General features: G+C 41.3%; 2 protein-coding genes across 2 annotated transcripts; one reads left to right on the top strand and one right to left on the bottom strand.

Annotated features, from left to right (window-relative positions):
- Positions 1–241: 241 nt before the first annotated feature.
- Positions 242–1960, top strand: LOC102703652 (plasma membrane-associated cation-binding protein 1-like). The gene is made up of 4 exons (XM_040521122.1): positions 242–503; positions 596–685; positions 987–1074; positions 1179–1960. The coding sequence occupies exons 1-4, from the start codon at positions 390–392 to the stop codon at positions 1583–1585; spliced, it is 699 nt and encodes a 232-aa protein (XP_040377056.1). The 5' UTR covers positions 242–389; the 3' UTR covers positions 1586–1960.
- A 3783-nt stretch (positions 1961–5743) lies between these two features.
- Positions 5744–10485, bottom strand: LOC102703368 (protein FAR1-RELATED SEQUENCE 5-like). The gene is made up of 8 exons (XM_015834073.2): positions 10409–10485; positions 10205–10303; positions 10000–10098; positions 9828–9887; positions 9679–9741; positions 8864–9568; positions 8652–8768; positions 5744–8525 (listed from the first exon to the last, which is right to left on the bottom strand). The coding sequence occupies exons 1-8, from the start codon at positions 10433–10435 to the stop codon at positions 6366–6368; spliced, it is 3330 nt and encodes a 1109-aa protein (XP_015689559.1). The 5' UTR covers positions 10436–10485; the 3' UTR covers positions 5744–6365.
- Positions 10486–18106: the final 7621 nt, after the last annotated feature.

The following is an 18106-nucleotide window of genomic DNA, read 5'->3' as shown; positions in this document are numbered from 1 at the left end:
AGTGAAGGACAAATCGGTAATCTTGGACAGCATGCATCCTAATCATCATCAGCGACTCTGACCACCCTGCTTGCAACGCAGAGGCTAGCTGTGCTGGCCCCTGCCTGGAATTCCGCCCCAATTATTACTAGCGCCCAGTGGCATTCCCGCAATTCCTCCCAACGCCGGAGCCTCCTCCGCTCCCCCCATTCGCTATAACTGCAGCCAAGCGCCTGCAAAACCGCAGCCCCGCCCCCCCACTGATTCTTCCTCACGTAGCACGTACGTCTCATCATCGTCATCGCTCCCGCTCCGATCAGCTGATCCATCGATCGATTGTCGTCGATCTATTTCAGTCTGTCAGTCAGTCAGTCGATCGATCGATCGATCTCCGGCCGGCGGAGCGCGCCATGGATTACTGGAAGACCAAGGTGCTGCCCAAGATCAAGGTCGTCTTCGCCAAGGGCGGCGCCGCCAAGAAGGCGGCCGCCGGCGAGATCATCAAGTCCTTCGACGAATCCAAGGTAACATCTATATATACACGTTTGTTTGAGTGATCGATCGATCTATTGTTTCGCGATGAGACGACGCTGATCACCGGCTGCGATGTGTGCAGGAGGGGATCAACGGCGAGTTCGAGGAGAAGAAGGCCGGCCTCCAGCCCAAGGTCGTCGAGATCTACGAAGCCGCTCCTGCGCCGCTCAAGGTAAAACCATAGTCATCGCCAGACCGACCAATCATATATGCATCCGTCCGTCCTAACTAATTGAGAACTTAATTAATTAGGCCATATATCTAATGATGATCCTGATCGATGCATGCTGAATTAATCGGCTGCATCTCATGCATTTCTGTAGTGGCTCAGCGATGCATGCACCATGCATGTACCCTACACATATCACTGTCAGGCTGTCAGCTAGCTCACTGCTCATAGATATGTAGCTCGTCGTATCTGCCATTGTTTACAGCTAAGTAGGTCACTAACTGACTGGAGCCGTTTGATGCAGGTTCTGATCAAGGACAGGACGAAGGTGTCCGGGATCAAGAAGAACTCCGCCGCCGTCACCAAGTTCGTCGACGACCTCGCCAAGATCGGTAATGATAATTGAGATCACCTCTCTGATTACGTACTTCGTTTCTATTTTTGCATTAATTAGCTACGTGAATTTTTTCTCATGGTGGTTGGTTTGATCGATCAGAGTTCCCCGGGGCGAAGCAACTGAGCGAGGGGATCGCCAAGGTCGGCCCGGCGCTGCTCTCCGGCCCGGTCTTCGCCACCTTCGAGAAGGTCTCCACGTTGCTCCCCGCCGCCACCGGGGAGGAAGAGGAGACCAAGCCCAGGGAGGCTCCGGCCGCCGAGGAGGCTCCTGCTGCCGCCGCAGAGGAGAAGAAAGAGGAAGCGGCCGCCGCCGAGGAGAAGAAGGAAGAAGCCGTGGAGAAGAAAGAGGAGGAGACCGCTGCTGCCGCCGACGAGCCAGCCGCCGGCGGCGAGGCAGCAGAACCTGCAGCAGCCAAGGAGGAGGCCGCAGAAACGCCGGCGGCGCCCGAGGCGACCCCGTCTGAGCCGGCGCCGGCGAAGGCCGAGGAGGAGGCGCCAAAGGCCTAGCTACCTAGCTAGCTAGCTAGGGTTCACCGCCATTGACGGACACCTCAAGCCCTAGCTGGAGACGGCCGGGATGATCCACCACCACCACCATTCTTTGCTCTTACACATATGCATGATGACGAAGATATTCCATTATTATTGTTCATTTTTTTTCTCCCTGCCATTTTCCCCTCCTCTTTTATGGTTATTTATTAGATGTGTAAGCCTATAATTTTTGTCTGTACTTAAATTATATGCTCAGTCAGTGTGAGTGAGAACATGTATGTATGTATGGCATCTGTATATTATCACCAGTTTTGTTCGTTTTGGAAGCATGCATTTATTTCATTATTCTTGTTTCTCCTATGTCGTTTTATATATCCTACATTCTGAAAAAAATTAAAAACAAATCTTCCACAATCTTTTCATGGATCAATATATACACAATGGAAAGTCTCATTCTTTCTTGTATATATAATTATATATATGTGAATGCATGTGTATGTGCAGCTGTTTGACATGCATGTACTTATGGACATATTGATCAATGTGTGCTGTTTGATCTGGTTTTGTAGCAAATGTACGTAATAGGATGGGCCCCAGTGGTCATGTGCTCCGTGAGTTGTTGTTTTCCGGGCCTGACCGCTTCGCGTTGGATCTTCCGTGCTCTACTGCTGGACTGGGCCCAGCGTGCCAGTTTAGTGAGGGCCCACCTTGTCGGAGCATATGCATGTGCCACCGTGCAGCCTTGGATACCTACCAGCTACTGCATCTCATGGATCTTGATGACTGGACCAAAATCTCGAACTGGAGTGAAATATAAGTTGCGAATGACAGGTAGGATATTCAAACGTTGGCATGTGAACAAGTGCTTTTCAGGGCATGATAGTAGGGGATGAAATCGGTTCGGAATATTTCTGGATTTTACACTAGTGTTTGAAAACGGAATATTTTTAGAATTTATCGAAAACAAATTCAGAATTTTTTCTCGGAAATAGAAACGCTAAGGGCAGTATCTGTTGGAAATTAAAATCGGTCAAAAAAAACTTTTTGAAAGTTTTCTAGAATTTTTTTCGGAATTTCTGTAGGCCTATATACAATAAAATCTAGAATATCAGCCCAAATAGCCCAGTCTCCTTCAACAAGTTAACCTTAAGTCATTAATTACTCAAAACATATACACTAATATTTTATTTCATAATAACTTGTATGAAGTAAATATGATATATGAACTTTGGAATAATCCGTGAGATGTATACTTTAATTTATAATAGTTTATAAACTATAGCCTTTATTTGGTATTGAGACAATCATTAGCAAAGTGATCTATGAACTCAATTATAATGATAAAAGGTGGTATGGTTGGATGATAATGTTTATAATTTTTGATCTAGTGTTTTAGAAAAAAAAACAAAGCTAGGTTTGAGGGTTTTTATAATACGATAAATTTCCGTTACCGTATTCGCTCTAATTCATATTCGTCCCGTTTTCGTATTCGATAATATTCGATTCTGTTTTTGTATCGAGGTTTTTGATTTCGATTCTATTCGTATCCGAGATTTTCGATTCCGATTCCAAAAAGATATGGAAATAGAAATGATAAAGGTGGTTTCTGTCCGTTTTCGATCCATTTTCATCCCTAATGAATAATCATTCACAGATAGGAGTATTTAATATAGTAGATTTTTTTATGTCACGCGTAGATCTTTTTTTGAGACCTATGTCACGCTTAAATCATGTCGTTAAACTTTTGACATATGTTTAACCATTTATCTTATTTAAAAACTTAAATAAAAAATATTTATTTATTATGATTTCAATTATCAATAAATTTATTTAATTATAACTAGCATTTTTATATATTTGTGCAAAAATTTTAAATAGCCAAAAGGTTAAAAGTGTAAAACAAGTTAACAATGTCGTGTATTATACGGAGAGAGTATTTATATGTCAACTCATTCAACACGTTTCTTTTGTTATTCATAATGTATATTGATGCTAGTATTGAATTTATTTAGGAATTGGTATTACTGATGCAACCATTTTCATGCTTCAGTTGTTTTCAATGAAATTAGAAATATTTATATAGTAGATTTATTATGTCACACTCCCACCTTATTGTAATAGAGGATGTCGTTTAATTTTTAATACATCTTTAACAATTTTTCTTACTTAAAAAACATAAATAATTATTATTGATTTATGGTATATTATAACTAGCATTTCTATATATTTGCAAAAACAATTTATATAAGATAGAAGATTAAACACATATAAAAAGTTAAAAATGTAGTGTATTAAAATGCAGAGGGAGTATTTAGATATCAACTCATTCAATAAGTTTCTTTTGTTATTCATAATATAGATATATATTAGTAATGAATTTATTTAGGAAATTGGTATTACTGAAGCAGACATTTTTATGCTGTCAGTTGATTTCAATGAAATTAGAAAAAAAAATTTATGTAAACCATCCATTTGTTACTGTGGGAAAGGTATTTCTTCTATTGCAAACATTTATATATTGCAAACATTTATAGACCTGTCACAATTTTAGTTTCGTACCACTCAATGTCCCATCACACCTACCCTCAATTCCAAAATATAAACATTTTTAGCATAGTGACAAGTCAAGTAACTTTGACTATTAATAACAAAAAAAAATCAACCATGTAAAATTGATGTTACTTGATTTATCATTAAACAAACTATCATAATATGTAACTCTTTTTATTTAAAACATTTTATTTTTGTAGATACTGTTGGTCAAAGTAGCATCTCAAAGACTGTGTCAGAGTCCAAAAGTACGGATGATACTCGATTACTTGCTACAATCAGACAGGTGAACTTTCAGCTTCCATTGGGCCGACCAAAGCTCACTGTAAGCCCAATCTTGTTACTTTTCTCCGAAGCGTGGCCCAACAAGTATTCCCAGGCCCAGCCCACTAAAGCTCGTAAGGAAAAGTGCAAAAAAAAAAAGGGAAAAAAATAAGACGCGCTCGCCGCCGCAGCGAGTCTCTGGAATCTTCCAGCCATGTCCGTTAAAACCCACCCGCGCCTCCCGCGAACCCCGCCTCCAAAACCCTAGCCGCCACGCTCCACCACCGCCATGCAGCGCGCCGCCTCCGGGATCGCCTCCCTAGCCCTCCGCCGCCTCCTCCCCGCGGCGGCGGCACCACGCTCGGCGCCGGTAATCGGGGCCGCGGGCCTGCCACCGGCGGCGGCGGGGGTGGTGCGCCTCCTCCATCTCAGCCTCCAGCCCGCAGCGGCTCCGGCTGCGGCGGCGCTGTGCGCGCGGAGAGGGTACGCGCGGAAGGCGAAGGCGGTGAGCGAGGACGAGGAGGATGAGGATGATGAGTTCGAGGCCATGGGGAGCGACGGGGAGTTCGACGGCGACTTCGACGACGAGGATCTCGAGGACTTCGACGACGACGACGGCGAGGTGTCCGGCTCCGGCTCCGACGACGAGGACCGCAAGCCCGTGCAGAAGCGTCGGATGCGCTGAGATGCTCTCCGGCTTGGCAGCTGATGTATTTGTTTGTTCCTCGCAGATTTTTTCTCATTACAATCGAGAATGAATTCGAGATAGATAGAAAATGAAACGAGAAAGGAAGAATAATTAGGGAGGCGATTGGGCTTAATCATGTTTGAAGCAGACAACCAAACTGTTCTGTTTTTTGGTTTGTTCGGTCGAAAGAATCTCAAGCTATCCGAGCTTGTCAACTTGTACTACGTTCATCAACAAGGTTGAGTTTTAATTTGCACGGTTTCGACGAAAATTTTGCGTGAATTTGTTGTTAGCCTTGGTTATATGCTCTGCCTACTCTGCTTTTAAATCTGTGAATTGTGAATTTGTGATCGATCTGTGCTGTGGCAAAGTGAAGGCTATATGCTAGTACTACTAACAAATAAATATAAATATACTCGTAAAAATTGGCGGTTCAATCTTATTTCCTCTTTAGTTCCACTTTAGTTTCAAAAAAGAATGGAAGAAGGTGAAGAACAAGACCTCGGTTAAGAATGGGTGTTCCCAGCTTCTGCGACCACATGAAAGCTAACTTGAGTTTGATTTCAATAAAAAGCACACATTGCAAATAAGAACTGACGCCAATCTTTACTAAAACTAAATGCAATCATTCACCACAAATATTCTTCCTACCAAAAGAACATGAAACGAGAACAACCTGATGACATAAAAATTTACATGTTTGTCGAAAACACAGCATATAAACAACTCCAAAATGCACGGAACATATTACATCAAAATCGTACGATACACGATTATGACAAATAAAAAGAAAGACACAATAAATCATCTTGAACCGAGCAAAGGCAGGCAGAAACAAAAGGTCAAATCTGACAAACGGAGAGCACGGACACCAATTAATTATCAGCTTCCCATTCAGTGCGAACCAAAGATCTATAGACAGGAGGCCAAATTATAAATACAATGCATCTCTACATAGAGGATGTCTTCCTGCTCTCGACCAGCACTTCCCTATCAGACCACAAGTTCACTACATAGTCCTTGCGGAACCTATAACTAACTTGCTTTGGATAAACTAAGCTTACTAACCATTCTACTTCATGGACATGAGCCTCCTCCGAGAGATCAGATCAGTTGACCAACTCTCGCAATTCTCTACATGCTTGCTGCTCATGTTGACAATGATCCAGCAACTGCACATTTGGACCAATAAATATCCACATTGCATTGCAATCCACCTATGTGCTGTTGCTCCTGCAACTCTATATCTGCATCGCTACTGCTCCCTCCTTGCTCATGTTGTAAGACCCCTTGTTAACATGTATCATCATTATTTTCTGCATTTTCTCCTCGCTCCATTATCAACCTTTCTTGAATCCTGCCTAGTTCCAGCATGAAGCTGCTGAATTTTATCTCATCATGGCATATTTGTCGGCCAATTTCAGCCACTTTATTCATTAGCATTGCATATCTCAACGTATTTTCTGAATCCTTTATGTCATGCTTATCCAATTTGTTTTCCTTGTTCTTTTTTAGCTGCTCCTCTCTGAACATTTTAGTCCATCTGGGCATTCTGTACTGCTCAGGTATTTCATTGATTCCAAACTGAGTGAAAAGTCTGAATATGTGGCAGCACAGTATTCCATCCCTCGTAAATTTTGCACATTGACACTTGAATGCTTTGATGCCAGGTTCAACTAGAACTTCAAATGAATTTCTATCAAACTCTGGATTCTCATAGTTGAAGACCTTTTCAAGTATGTATACTGTTCCTGTTTGAATCTCCTGCACATTGAATGCAGTAGAATGTAATAGTTCTTTCTGCACTTTCAGAAATATTTCCCTTGTATAAATATGTGCTGCATGTTGTTCTATTGGCTGCATCGAGACATATTTAAGGTCAGCTCCTGAATGAAATCTATCTTCATCATCAACTTTTTTTACATTCTCTTGTATCTCCATATATCGCCCAATGAACTTATCTATCGTGTCCTTTGGAAGCATATTATCTTTAAATAATGAGTTCATTGCCTCGTTGCATCCAACTGATTCGACAAATGGATAGAAATATTCTCTAAAATACACAGGTGCCCAGCTTTTTCTTGTTTGCCACATGAGCTGCAGATGATGGTTTTCACTTGCATTATACCTCTCAATAAGCTCAGCCCATTCTTCTTCAAATTCTTCTTCTAGCAGCGAGTTGTGTACCAAGTTGTGTAGATCTGCATTTATGTTACCTTTCGCTGCCATGAAGGCTCCAAGCTTTTCCTGAGTTTTGCTCATAACATGCCGCTTGCAAAACCTAATCCTTACATGTGGCATGACTCTTGCAATTGCCTCCTCCATTGATGTGTCCTGGTTTGCCATGACTGTTCTTGGCATTTTTCCTCCCATCACTTGCAAAAATGTACGCCACATCCATTTGAAGGTTTCAGTTTTCTCATCTTTTAACAAAGCACATCCCAGCACGAGGGGTCTCGCATGGTTATTTATCCCAATAATAGGCACAAAAGGCATGTTACACATATCAGTGCTATAGATAGCATCAAGCATTATAAAATCTCCAAAAATATCATACTCGATCCTCGATCTCGTATCAGACCAGAAGATGCTTGTCACTGTGTTGTTTTCATCTTTTTGCAACATGTAGAAGAACTCTGGGTTTTGCATCTGCAATTCTGTGAAGTGCTTCAATGTGCTTTCAACATCTGAGTTTGCTATTCTATGTTCTGTTTGCGGTATGTTGTTCTCATCTTTATTTTCAAATGGCGTGTCTCTGAAACAAACTCTTATTTTCCTGAAAACTTTCAAAATTTTCTTAGGAGGTATCCTATTTTGTTTCATAACTCTTAAAAATGACTTCTCTGCAGTTGACATTTGTTTGTGGTCTAATAGGAATTTTGTAAGTGAAGGGCTTGGGCATAATGGATGATTGTGCTCATGGCGAACTGCTGTGAACAACCACTCTCCCTTATCGAGCTTCACAATCACCCTTGCCTTGCATTGTGTCTTCTCTATAGCATTGCTTTTCCTCTTCGTCAATAGGTTTTCAGATGACTTCGTTGACTTCGATTTGCCACTCCTGTTGCATTCTAAGTGAAACTTCCTTCTCTTGTAGTTGGTTCCCCTTTTTCCAACAAAACCAGTTAGGAGAGCATGCGCATAATAGAATTTTTGTGCAGCTTGAAGGGATGGAAATTTCATTCCTGGTTCTGGTGGCCTTGAATTCTCCAGTTCTTCAAAACTAGGATAGTACTTCCTAAGCTCCTTATCCGACTCATTCCCTGAGCTGCTGCCTGAATCACCTTCACTGCTTGTATCATCACTTGGCGCTTCACTGCTTTCCACATTATCATGTGATCTGTTCTGCTCTTCAGTATGCTGAAGTGATTGATCCATTGAGTTGTTTTGTTCAACCAATTTATCTACAATCGGTTGTTTTGCAGTTTTGTCTATGCCATTTGAAGATTGCTCCTGCATGCAAATGAGTAACTTACCTTAAGCTACTATTTGATGCCTTATTCAATATTGGTACTCATGAATTATGATACATAGCAATACCTATTATCTTATGCCTTATTAAGTTTCAGCTTTCCATACCTGATAATTGTCAGCGGACTGTAGTCTTCTATCTTTTAATGATTGTTCGTTAACAGGTTCCTGCTCAGCAGTAGGTATACTATTCTCTGAATGTCCAGGTGTCCTTTTGTTGTTTACCTTGAGGTACAACCAGGAGGACATATCATAAAAATTCATTTCAATTAGACTTGTACATAAGCAAAATGTCTGTGTACATTTATCAGTAAACTTACTTCATTAAAATTAGCTGAAATAAGAGGTTGCACCACCTGTTCCTCAAGATTATCTGCTTGTGTCAGTAGCTCACCGTTTCTCTGAACATACAGCTGTTTCTGGCTTGGAGGATTTTGCCTGCGTTTGCGCTTCGAGAATCTTAGTGAATAGCTAGGACACAATGGGTGGTTGTGTTCATTCCGGACTGATGCATACTCCCACTGTCCACTGTGGAGTTTCACGACCACCTTTGCCTGGCATTGTGTCCTCTCTATAATATTTTTCTTCCTCTTCCTCTGTGGGTTCGGAGTTAGCTTTGATGTGCCGGTCTTGTGGCACTCTAGGGTAAACTTTTTTCTCCTGTAATTTGTCCCCCTCTTTGCAACAAAACCAGTTTTAAGAGCATGTGCCTCATAAAATCTCTGTGCATCTTCAAGTGTTGGAAATTTCATTCCAAGTTCTGGTGGTCTTGCATTATCCAAGTCCATAAAACTAGGACTATAGTGTGTTCCTAGCTCTTTATCTGATTCATTTCCTAGGCTTCTGTCTGATTCACCATCGCTGCTTTTATCATTACACGACACTTCGTCGCTTTCCATGTTATCATGTGATTGGCTTTGTTCTTCAGTACGCTGCTCTGGTTGGTCCATTATGTTGGTTTGTCTCCCTAATTGATCCAAATATAGTTCATGTGCAGTTTTGTCCATGCCATTTGAAGATAGTATCTGCATGCAATCGATATTTGTTGTTAAGCACTTAAGCTATTCAATGCCATATTCAAATGTCCAAAGCAATCCTCTCTATATGCATATAATGCATTGTTTGATTTTCATACCTGATGGCCATCACCAGTTAGTTGCAGTCTTCCTTCTGCAATTACTTGCTTATCAACAGGTTTCTGCATTGGACTTAGATGCTATTCATCTCCCAGTTAATACTAGGCATAAAGTGATTCTAAGTAATTAAAGTAGTGATTTTAAATACCTTAATCAATTCAAGTGGAGTTATCAATATTTGCCCATCATTCTTACTGGCCTGTAATACCTGTATGCAATTAAACATGTGTTTGTTATTGCCTATAAGTGCACTTGCCAATTTCTTTGCTCTTATAGACCAATGGATGCAACACAGTAAACAGATAATGAACAAGTTAAACCTTTTCGCTGTGCAGGTCTGGTAGGTTCCAGGCTTGTAAAGGAGAAACTTCATTCCCTGGATTCCCAGGTATACTTATGCTGTTTACATGAGCTAAAACCTGCAGAACAGATTTCCTAAGGGTCAGTAAAAGAAAATTGTTTTTGCACTTAATTTGATTCCAAGTCTCTAGATAAGGTGCATTAGATTAGTGACAACGATCTTACTTGTTCGGAATCGTCCGGAACGATGCCTAGCGGCGGCACAACATCAATGGGACTATCACCCCGTGTCAGCAGCTCAGCATCCCGACCCTGAACATGCAACTGCTTCGGATTGGGGGACATGGATTCAGAGCGAGCTGAAAAATCAATCCAGAACATTTCGCACGTATTCACTGAAACCGCATAGACCAGCGGTACTCGACGTACCTCGTACATGCCAGAAGGAGAAGGCATCACTCCGTAGCCCACGCCGGGGTACGTGGACTCCACCTTCACCACCACCACCTCCGCCGCCGCCGCCGCTGCCGCGCGGCAGCAGCAGAGGAGAGGGCAGCGGCCGGCGCCGGCGGTGCAGGGAGGAGAGGGGCGGGCGGAGATGGATACCGACGAGGAGGAGAGGGCGAGAGGGGGAGGTAGTGTTCGCGCACCCCGCGGCGAGGCTGCTAGGGCACCAGGAAGAGCCGCTGCTGCCGGGGGAGGGGGAAGGGGAAGGACAAGGAGAGGTTTTTTCTTTTTTCTCTTTTCTATTTTCGTTTTCGTTTTTCTTTTTCTCGAGAGGAGGATCGGGCTTGGTTGGGCCGCTTCTGCTGAGTGGGCCGGGCCGTAGCTCGTGGGCCTTCTTGGATGATGCGCTGGCCTGCCCTATGCAGGCTGAGGTTGATTGATTGGACTAGGTTGAACGGTTATACTCGGGCCACGTTCGTTTCGTACGAGGTAAATTAACTTATTCTAGCACAAAAAATATAATAATACATTAGTATATGACTAGTGAGTGTGTACGTGAACATCAACGTGTATTGGATGAAGTTTATTAAATAAAATTATGTATCACTTATGTCATGCTCAAAGATGGTGCTTTATTGTAATTGTATTATAATATAATAGAATAAAAAAATGCACAAACATTTTATTCCTTCATCATGTCATGTGAACTGGCTGATCAATTCTTTTCAGCAGATGAAGTGAAGTAGTGTTTTTCTGTTTAGAGCATCCTACATCTGATATTCTTTCAGATAATTATGGATTTGAATGTTGTTTAATAGGTTGTCTCGAACATCTGGATGCATACATACGATAAATATTAGAGACTATCAAAATATTATATTGATTTAATTTACTGGAAGGAAAACAAATATTTAAATTTAGAAAATCAAATCACAATCATGTACAACCTCACTGCTCCAGTATTAAATGATTTTAAAATGCTCCCTCGGAAAATATATGGACCATAACTTATTTGAGTTTTGTTCATAAAGATCAATATGTCTGGAGGGTAGATATGTGGAGTTATTCATAGCGACGCTTTTTTGCATGCATGATTTGTCAGGAGGGTAGATACGTGGACTCGGTTATAGGGTATTAATCCACTGATTAAAATGATCCTTCAAAAACGATTGCAAGGGAAAATGGTGTCGTATGATCACTGTGTATCAATGATTCAATCATAAATTTATTTATATATTCCCCTATTAAATTATTGCAAAAGGATTATTTAAAACCGATATGTTCAACGGTAAGCACTAAAACATGTGCTTATATAAAATAAAAAATGTTAAAATCACAATCAGGTACAACGCCCACTGCTCCAAGAATTGCGGTACTTAAGCAAAGTTGCGGTTCATAATTACATAACCAAATATCTAACATTTCGAAGCTATCTAACACCTGATGCGATCAACGAATTCTTGTATGTCTACAGGAATATTCTCTTTAGCTTCATTTTCATTGAACTTCAATTTGCTGATGAAAAACTCAGTCCTCAATTTAATCCCATCCTGCACATATTGTATTTTGGATGAATGTCAGAGTACACACATTTAATGTAATTGAGTAGCAGTAGTACACAATCTACTATACTCACCGAGAATATCGATGACAGTTTTTTACCATCCCATGAGCGTATGAAGTCAAGAACAAAGAAGCCTGACACTTCCCTACATAGGAATATAATGTTAAATTTATGCACGCAAATACAGACAAAATTTCTTATGTTTAGGTTGTAAGCATGTACCAGTCATTTGTTTTAGAACACCCGTTGGTATTTCTCTATTCTAGAAATAAATGTTATCTTTCCAAGTTGGGTTGGCTACTTGTATGGCAAGGTTAACATTCATGGATATATTATTTATCTTGTGAACATAGGACATGGTTGGAGGATGACCCACATATAAATCAGGTATTGGCAGGGGGTCCAATATAAAGATAGTTCTGGCCTTCATGTCTAGTACAAATAATGTGAAGTGGCCGAGGAATGAATGCGGCAATAGAACCTAAAAAAAAATGCAAGAGAAACATAACGAAAGAATCGAAAAGCCAAATAAATTTGCTTACATTGCTACACTATGAAATTTTGTACTCCATGCCAGGCCAGCATTCAAACAGTTTTGCCAACCGTTTGACATCAAGCTTTGCATGACGGCGTGGCTCACAATGGAAATCAGATATCGTTTGTTTTGTCAAATATTTCTAATTAGTAGCACATTAAATATTGTTTTAACTTAACTCAAACAGCTTACCCAGAATTAAAGGTCTATGTAGTGGATTGTATCATCTAAAAACATTAGGAACTCATTGCATGCAAGCATCCGTACGGCCATATTGAAGCAATCTTTGTCCATTGGCCTTTTTACGTCCAGTATATCTTGAAGACTTTTAAGACTCAAAGAAATTGGATATGGCTCAATGCTTTGAATCCATTCTTTCCTGTAAAAAAACAATTAGTTAAAGAGAGATAATATGTAATCAATATTTAATAGTAGGAATATAATAATATGGGAATGGAAAATTGACATACTGTAAAGATTCTTGGGAGTCTATTGACATTATATATTGGCAAACCGCACCCAACAAATCATTTGTGCTTGTTAATTTTGTTCGAGGTGCTAGAATACAGAGAGATTTATCTGATTCAATCCCATGTGAGGCTTCAGATGATTTTCTTATGTCAACTGGAGTCTCAATTATTTGTACATTACTTTTGTACATTACTTGGACTTCCCTTATCTTAACTTTTTGGAACATTACCCTACCAAGTTAAAGTATTCCAATGTAAGAGTATGTAGTCCAGTTACATTCCAGCATGCTTCCAATATAAGAAAATTAACCAAGAACAGTGCTCATCAAATATTTATGCATGATGGTATCTGAAATCTTGTCAATCTATCATATATGAGCTCAAAAATATTAAACAAACAGTGATGGGCTCGAAAGGTGAATAAAATCATGAGACTTGCTTGGTAGCCAGGAACAACCGTGTACTTCAGCTACCAAATTTGTATGCACGAACAGAAAATCGTGGCTCCAACAATATTACGAAAAGATATGCTTCATTTCTGACTGTTTAGACCATTCATCCATGTTAAATAATAACTTTACTTATGTATTACAGTATTCCAAGCACCTGCTCTTTGACCTCTCATTCTAAAAATGCTGAGTTCTGCACACTATCAACGAGAACTTCAACCATTCCTGGTGCATAACACTTCAGTGCATCGTAAGTATAGCTCATCTGTTCACAAGAAGCAGATGCAAAGACACTCCCTCTGATCGCTTTTACCTCCCTAACTAACCGAATGGCAGCGTTCCTGTATGGGTATATAAAATACATCACAATTCCTTCTGCTATTTTGTCAATTTGCATACCAAGGGGCTGTTTGGATCTAGCGACTTTTTTGTAGTCCTTTGTCACCTCAGATGTTTGAACGTTAATTAGGAGTATTAAATATAGACTGATAACATAACTAATTGCATAAATAAAGGCTATTTCAATAGACAAATTTTTTAAGCCTAATTAAGCCACGATTAGCAAATGTTTACCGTAGCATCACATTCACTAATCATGGACTAATTAGGCTCAATAGATCCGTCTCGTGAAATAGTCCAGAGTATGAGACGAGTTTATTAATAGTCTATATTTAATACTTCTAATTAGTCCAAACATTCGATGTGACAGGAACTAAAAAAAAGTCCTAGGGTAACCAAACAGGCTCCAATTCCAGCACTAAAATACATCACAACTGTAGAAAATTGAAGAATTTCTAATATCCAGGCAACCTAACCATCTTCAGATATTCCAGAATTACCAGACGTGTGATTACCTTGATCATTTGTCGGAAACCGCCAGACACAAGGAATACATCAGTATTATTAGCTTCCAGTTTTTAATCAAGTCGCGGCCATGAGAAATCCTGCAGTAAGAAAACACCATTTTGGTGATTTTTTGAGTTTTGTAACACAGAAATACATGTTATACTATACAGTGCTGAATATATGGCTGATTAAAGCTATCCAAACTTTGTGCTGTTGCAACAGAAATATTTGATACTCTGTCACAAATATACGAGGAAAGTTAGACAAAATAGATATTCTTGTGGTCACTTCTATAAATTCAATTGTGGCTAAAATTAGGGGGTGTCCAAAACACATTACGTTCTGTTCAGTAGCAAGTAAAATTAAAATGGAAGGTTTCTTTCCTTCAAAAAAGAAAAAAAAAGGAGTGGAAGGAAATGAACATATCCAAAGATTTCCTAAAGGTGAATAGTTGGAGTAGTGCCTGACGACATAAAAAAGTAGTAAAGAGAAACACCTCCCTAACATCTCAATTAACAAGTTGGGTCTCATATAAGCTGACCTTGGAGGTCTCTTCACTAAACAGTCCGCAACTTGGGAGAGAGAGGGCTTGATTAACGACAGCCTGGCAGCTAGTGCATCCTCAAAGAGAACAGTTTCTGTCATTGCCCTAAGAACATTGAACCAATGAGCATGCTTAATAAATTTCATGAATTAAGGCATGGACACAGCCCCACAGAAATCAGCGAGCTCATCAATACCCTCATCCAAGCAGACTGTGCTATCGACATCGAAGCATACTGCATTGGCATCGCGCCATTTGTTCTTCAACACCTGAACACAAATCAAGTGAAAGTTACATAAATATTTAAAAATTGACACAATAACTTTCAGACACACATCAATCACTTCAGCAAAAGGAATTCAGCTAAAATTGTGGATCCACATGTTAGTTCTATAAACGAACTGTTTTACATTAGTTTGAGGCCTTGCTGAAGCAATTTAGATCATAGAACACAACTAAAAAATATAATCAATAACAGCTTCAGAATATATCCAAAACTTGAGCGTACATATTAAATTGACTATACTGTCAATTGGTTGGAAGTGATTGGTAAAGCATGAAATTAGACAGGAAGTGATTGGTAAAGCATGAAATTAGACAGCTGACTCGATCCAACAAATAAGCAGTTTGCATGTGCCATTATGGTGTACAATACAATATGTGGATCATGACCTGGAAACAAATTTATGCAAGGACAGACTGGCAATTCTGAAAGCATACAGGTCGTTCTCGACTCGCATGTTTGGTAGATGCACAAGGCACAAATTTAATTCTCGAAATGCATTCTGGTCCTGTCTTAACCCTCTATGGGTCCAACAGATCCACATGGCCGAATATCTCGGCTCACTATTACCATGTTCAGATTTGCATTTCAAGCAAGCTACTCACACAATGTGATGATGATGGATTCAGAACAGATATTTAGCATCCCTAGTCAAAGAAAACATCATAATTTGAAGATTGCACTCAAGAATTGGCATTATACTAATGTTGTAACAGCACGGGCTAACACGGGCTAATACCTATCAATCTATCATTACAAAAATCTAGAATTAGATTAGCGATTATCAATCCAAGGGACCAGCAAACAACAGCAACAAAACAATAAATCGTAACTACGAAAAAACACAAACCTGGCCAGGCTGAGGGGCGACGACCGAGGGGAGGCCCGGCGGCGACAGCGGGCCGAGGGAGTGGCGGCGACGACGGCGGGGTGAGGGGCAGCAGCGCGGTGTCCGGCGAGGAGCAGCGCGGCGGCGGCGACGGCGACGGCGACGGCGGGGTAAGTGGCAGCAGCGTGGTGTCCGGCGAGGAGCAGCACGACAGCGGCGGCAGCCGGCAATGGAGATAGCGGCCACGCCGTCCGGAAAGAGAGGCAGTAGCTGCCGGCGAGGTACAGGGACGCAAGGAGGGGCGATGGAGGGCGCCGGGAGAGGGAGAGATCGACGGCGGGCTGAGGGACGGCGACCGAGAGGGAGGCGCGGCGGCGATAGCGGGCCGAGGGAGCGGTGGCGGCGACGGCGGGGTGAGGGAGCGGCGGCGACGGCGGGGTGAGGGAGCGGCGGGGTGAGGGAGCAGCGGCGGCGACCGGCGCGGTGATCGGCAACGGGCACGTGGCTAACGGCGCGGTGAGGGGCAGGGGCGCGTGGGTGTGGACCGTGTGGTGTGCATGGGCTGTTAATTGCAAGGCTTAATTAGAAGGTTAATCCAACTTACAACATGCAACGTTTGATGGAAAGATCCAACGGTTGGTTAGGAAACATATGTGTACACTTTTCTGGGTGTACCTAAGAAAGAAGAAACTGCTCCTTTTTATAAGTCTAGATTAATTAATTATTACTTATTAAAAAATATAAAATATATTAATATGATTTTTTTAAAACAACTTTTCTATAAAAATTTTTTTCGTAAAAAATATACTGTTTAGCAGTTTGGGAAGTGTACACGCGGAAAACGAGAAGGCAAGTTAACTTATGGGGGTTGAACGAACGGGGCCTCACTCGGTCTCATAAAAACTAAACCTAGCATAAAATTTATACAGGTTGCTGCTAATATTATAATAGGTTCCTATTATTTCATATTCTGAATGAAAAGAATAGTTTATTTGTGATGAAATATATTTTCCCTTTCTTCTGCTTTTTGAAGAATAAACGACTTATTCTCAATTTAATTTTGAGGTCGATTTTGTGTTTTTTTCATAGCAAAAAATCCAAATGTTATAAAGTAAACTACGATGAAACAAACCACAAAATTAACTAAAAATTTTAAATTAATTTGAATGACTTTTGTTTAAGTTCCACATTGTTCCTCCAAATTTTGTATATTCCGACGAGAGAGGCCAAAGGTAGTGTTTGAAACAATTATTAGTCAATGTCAACTAACAATCTGTTCAAAGTATGCTGAGCTACCATTTCGTTTTGTTTTACTTCACTCTAATAGAGCAATTAAAAGTAGTTGTAGGTGACAAATCTAGGGTCGATTTTAGCTAAGGGTATGCCGAAAAAATTATCGTATATAATTTGATAAATCTATTTTAGTAAATAAGTAATAATTATAAAATTGATAACGTGATTCAATATATATGCACTAAATAACACGTTAAGATTTAAATTCATGGATTAAGTTGAAACCATCACTAAGTGCAATCTACAGTATATATACCGGATATGCAATCTGTAAGAATGCAGGGCATACCTAGCATACCTTTTGTAGCTCCACGTGTGGTTGTAACCGCGTATATATCTCTAGCTAGCTGCCACCTAGCTACTTGAAAATCATTTGACTCTTACACAACTTGGCTATAAACAGAGGGCATGCACCCAAACACATATATCTAGGGTTGGTAATGGGGCACGGCAGGGCAGGGCGGGGGTGGGGAGTGCTGGAACACCCCCGGCCCCAGCCCTAGCCCCGAAACGATGTTTATGGGAAAACCATCCCCATCCTCGACCCCGCCAGGTCCCCGCCCTCGGCCGAATAGGCCCCAAATTCCCCGAGCAAGCAAGGAAGGAGAGAGACCTGACGGATCGGGGGCGGGCGACATCGGGTGGCTGCGGGCGGCGTCGGGACTTGGGTGGCCGTGGGCGACGTCAAGCGGCCACGGGCGCCGTGGTGCTGCGGGCCGTGGGCACCGAGGAGTGGAGGGTTGGGGGCGGAGGTCGGTAGGTGGCGGCCGACAGAGGGCGGTAGGCTGGTGTCGGTGCTCCATCACTCCCCAAGTTGGGTTTTGCATCTAGCAGGCCAATACTGGTGGCTAGGATTTTGCATCTAGG

The sequence above is a fragment of the Oryza brachyantha genome, chromosome 2 (assembly GCF_000231095.2).
Source record: "Oryza brachyantha chromosome 2, ObraRS2, whole genome shotgun sequence".
NCBI lineage: Eukaryota > Viridiplantae > Streptophyta > Magnoliopsida > Poales > Poaceae > Oryza > Oryza brachyantha.
This window is presented reverse-complemented; position numbering and strand designations above follow the sequence as displayed.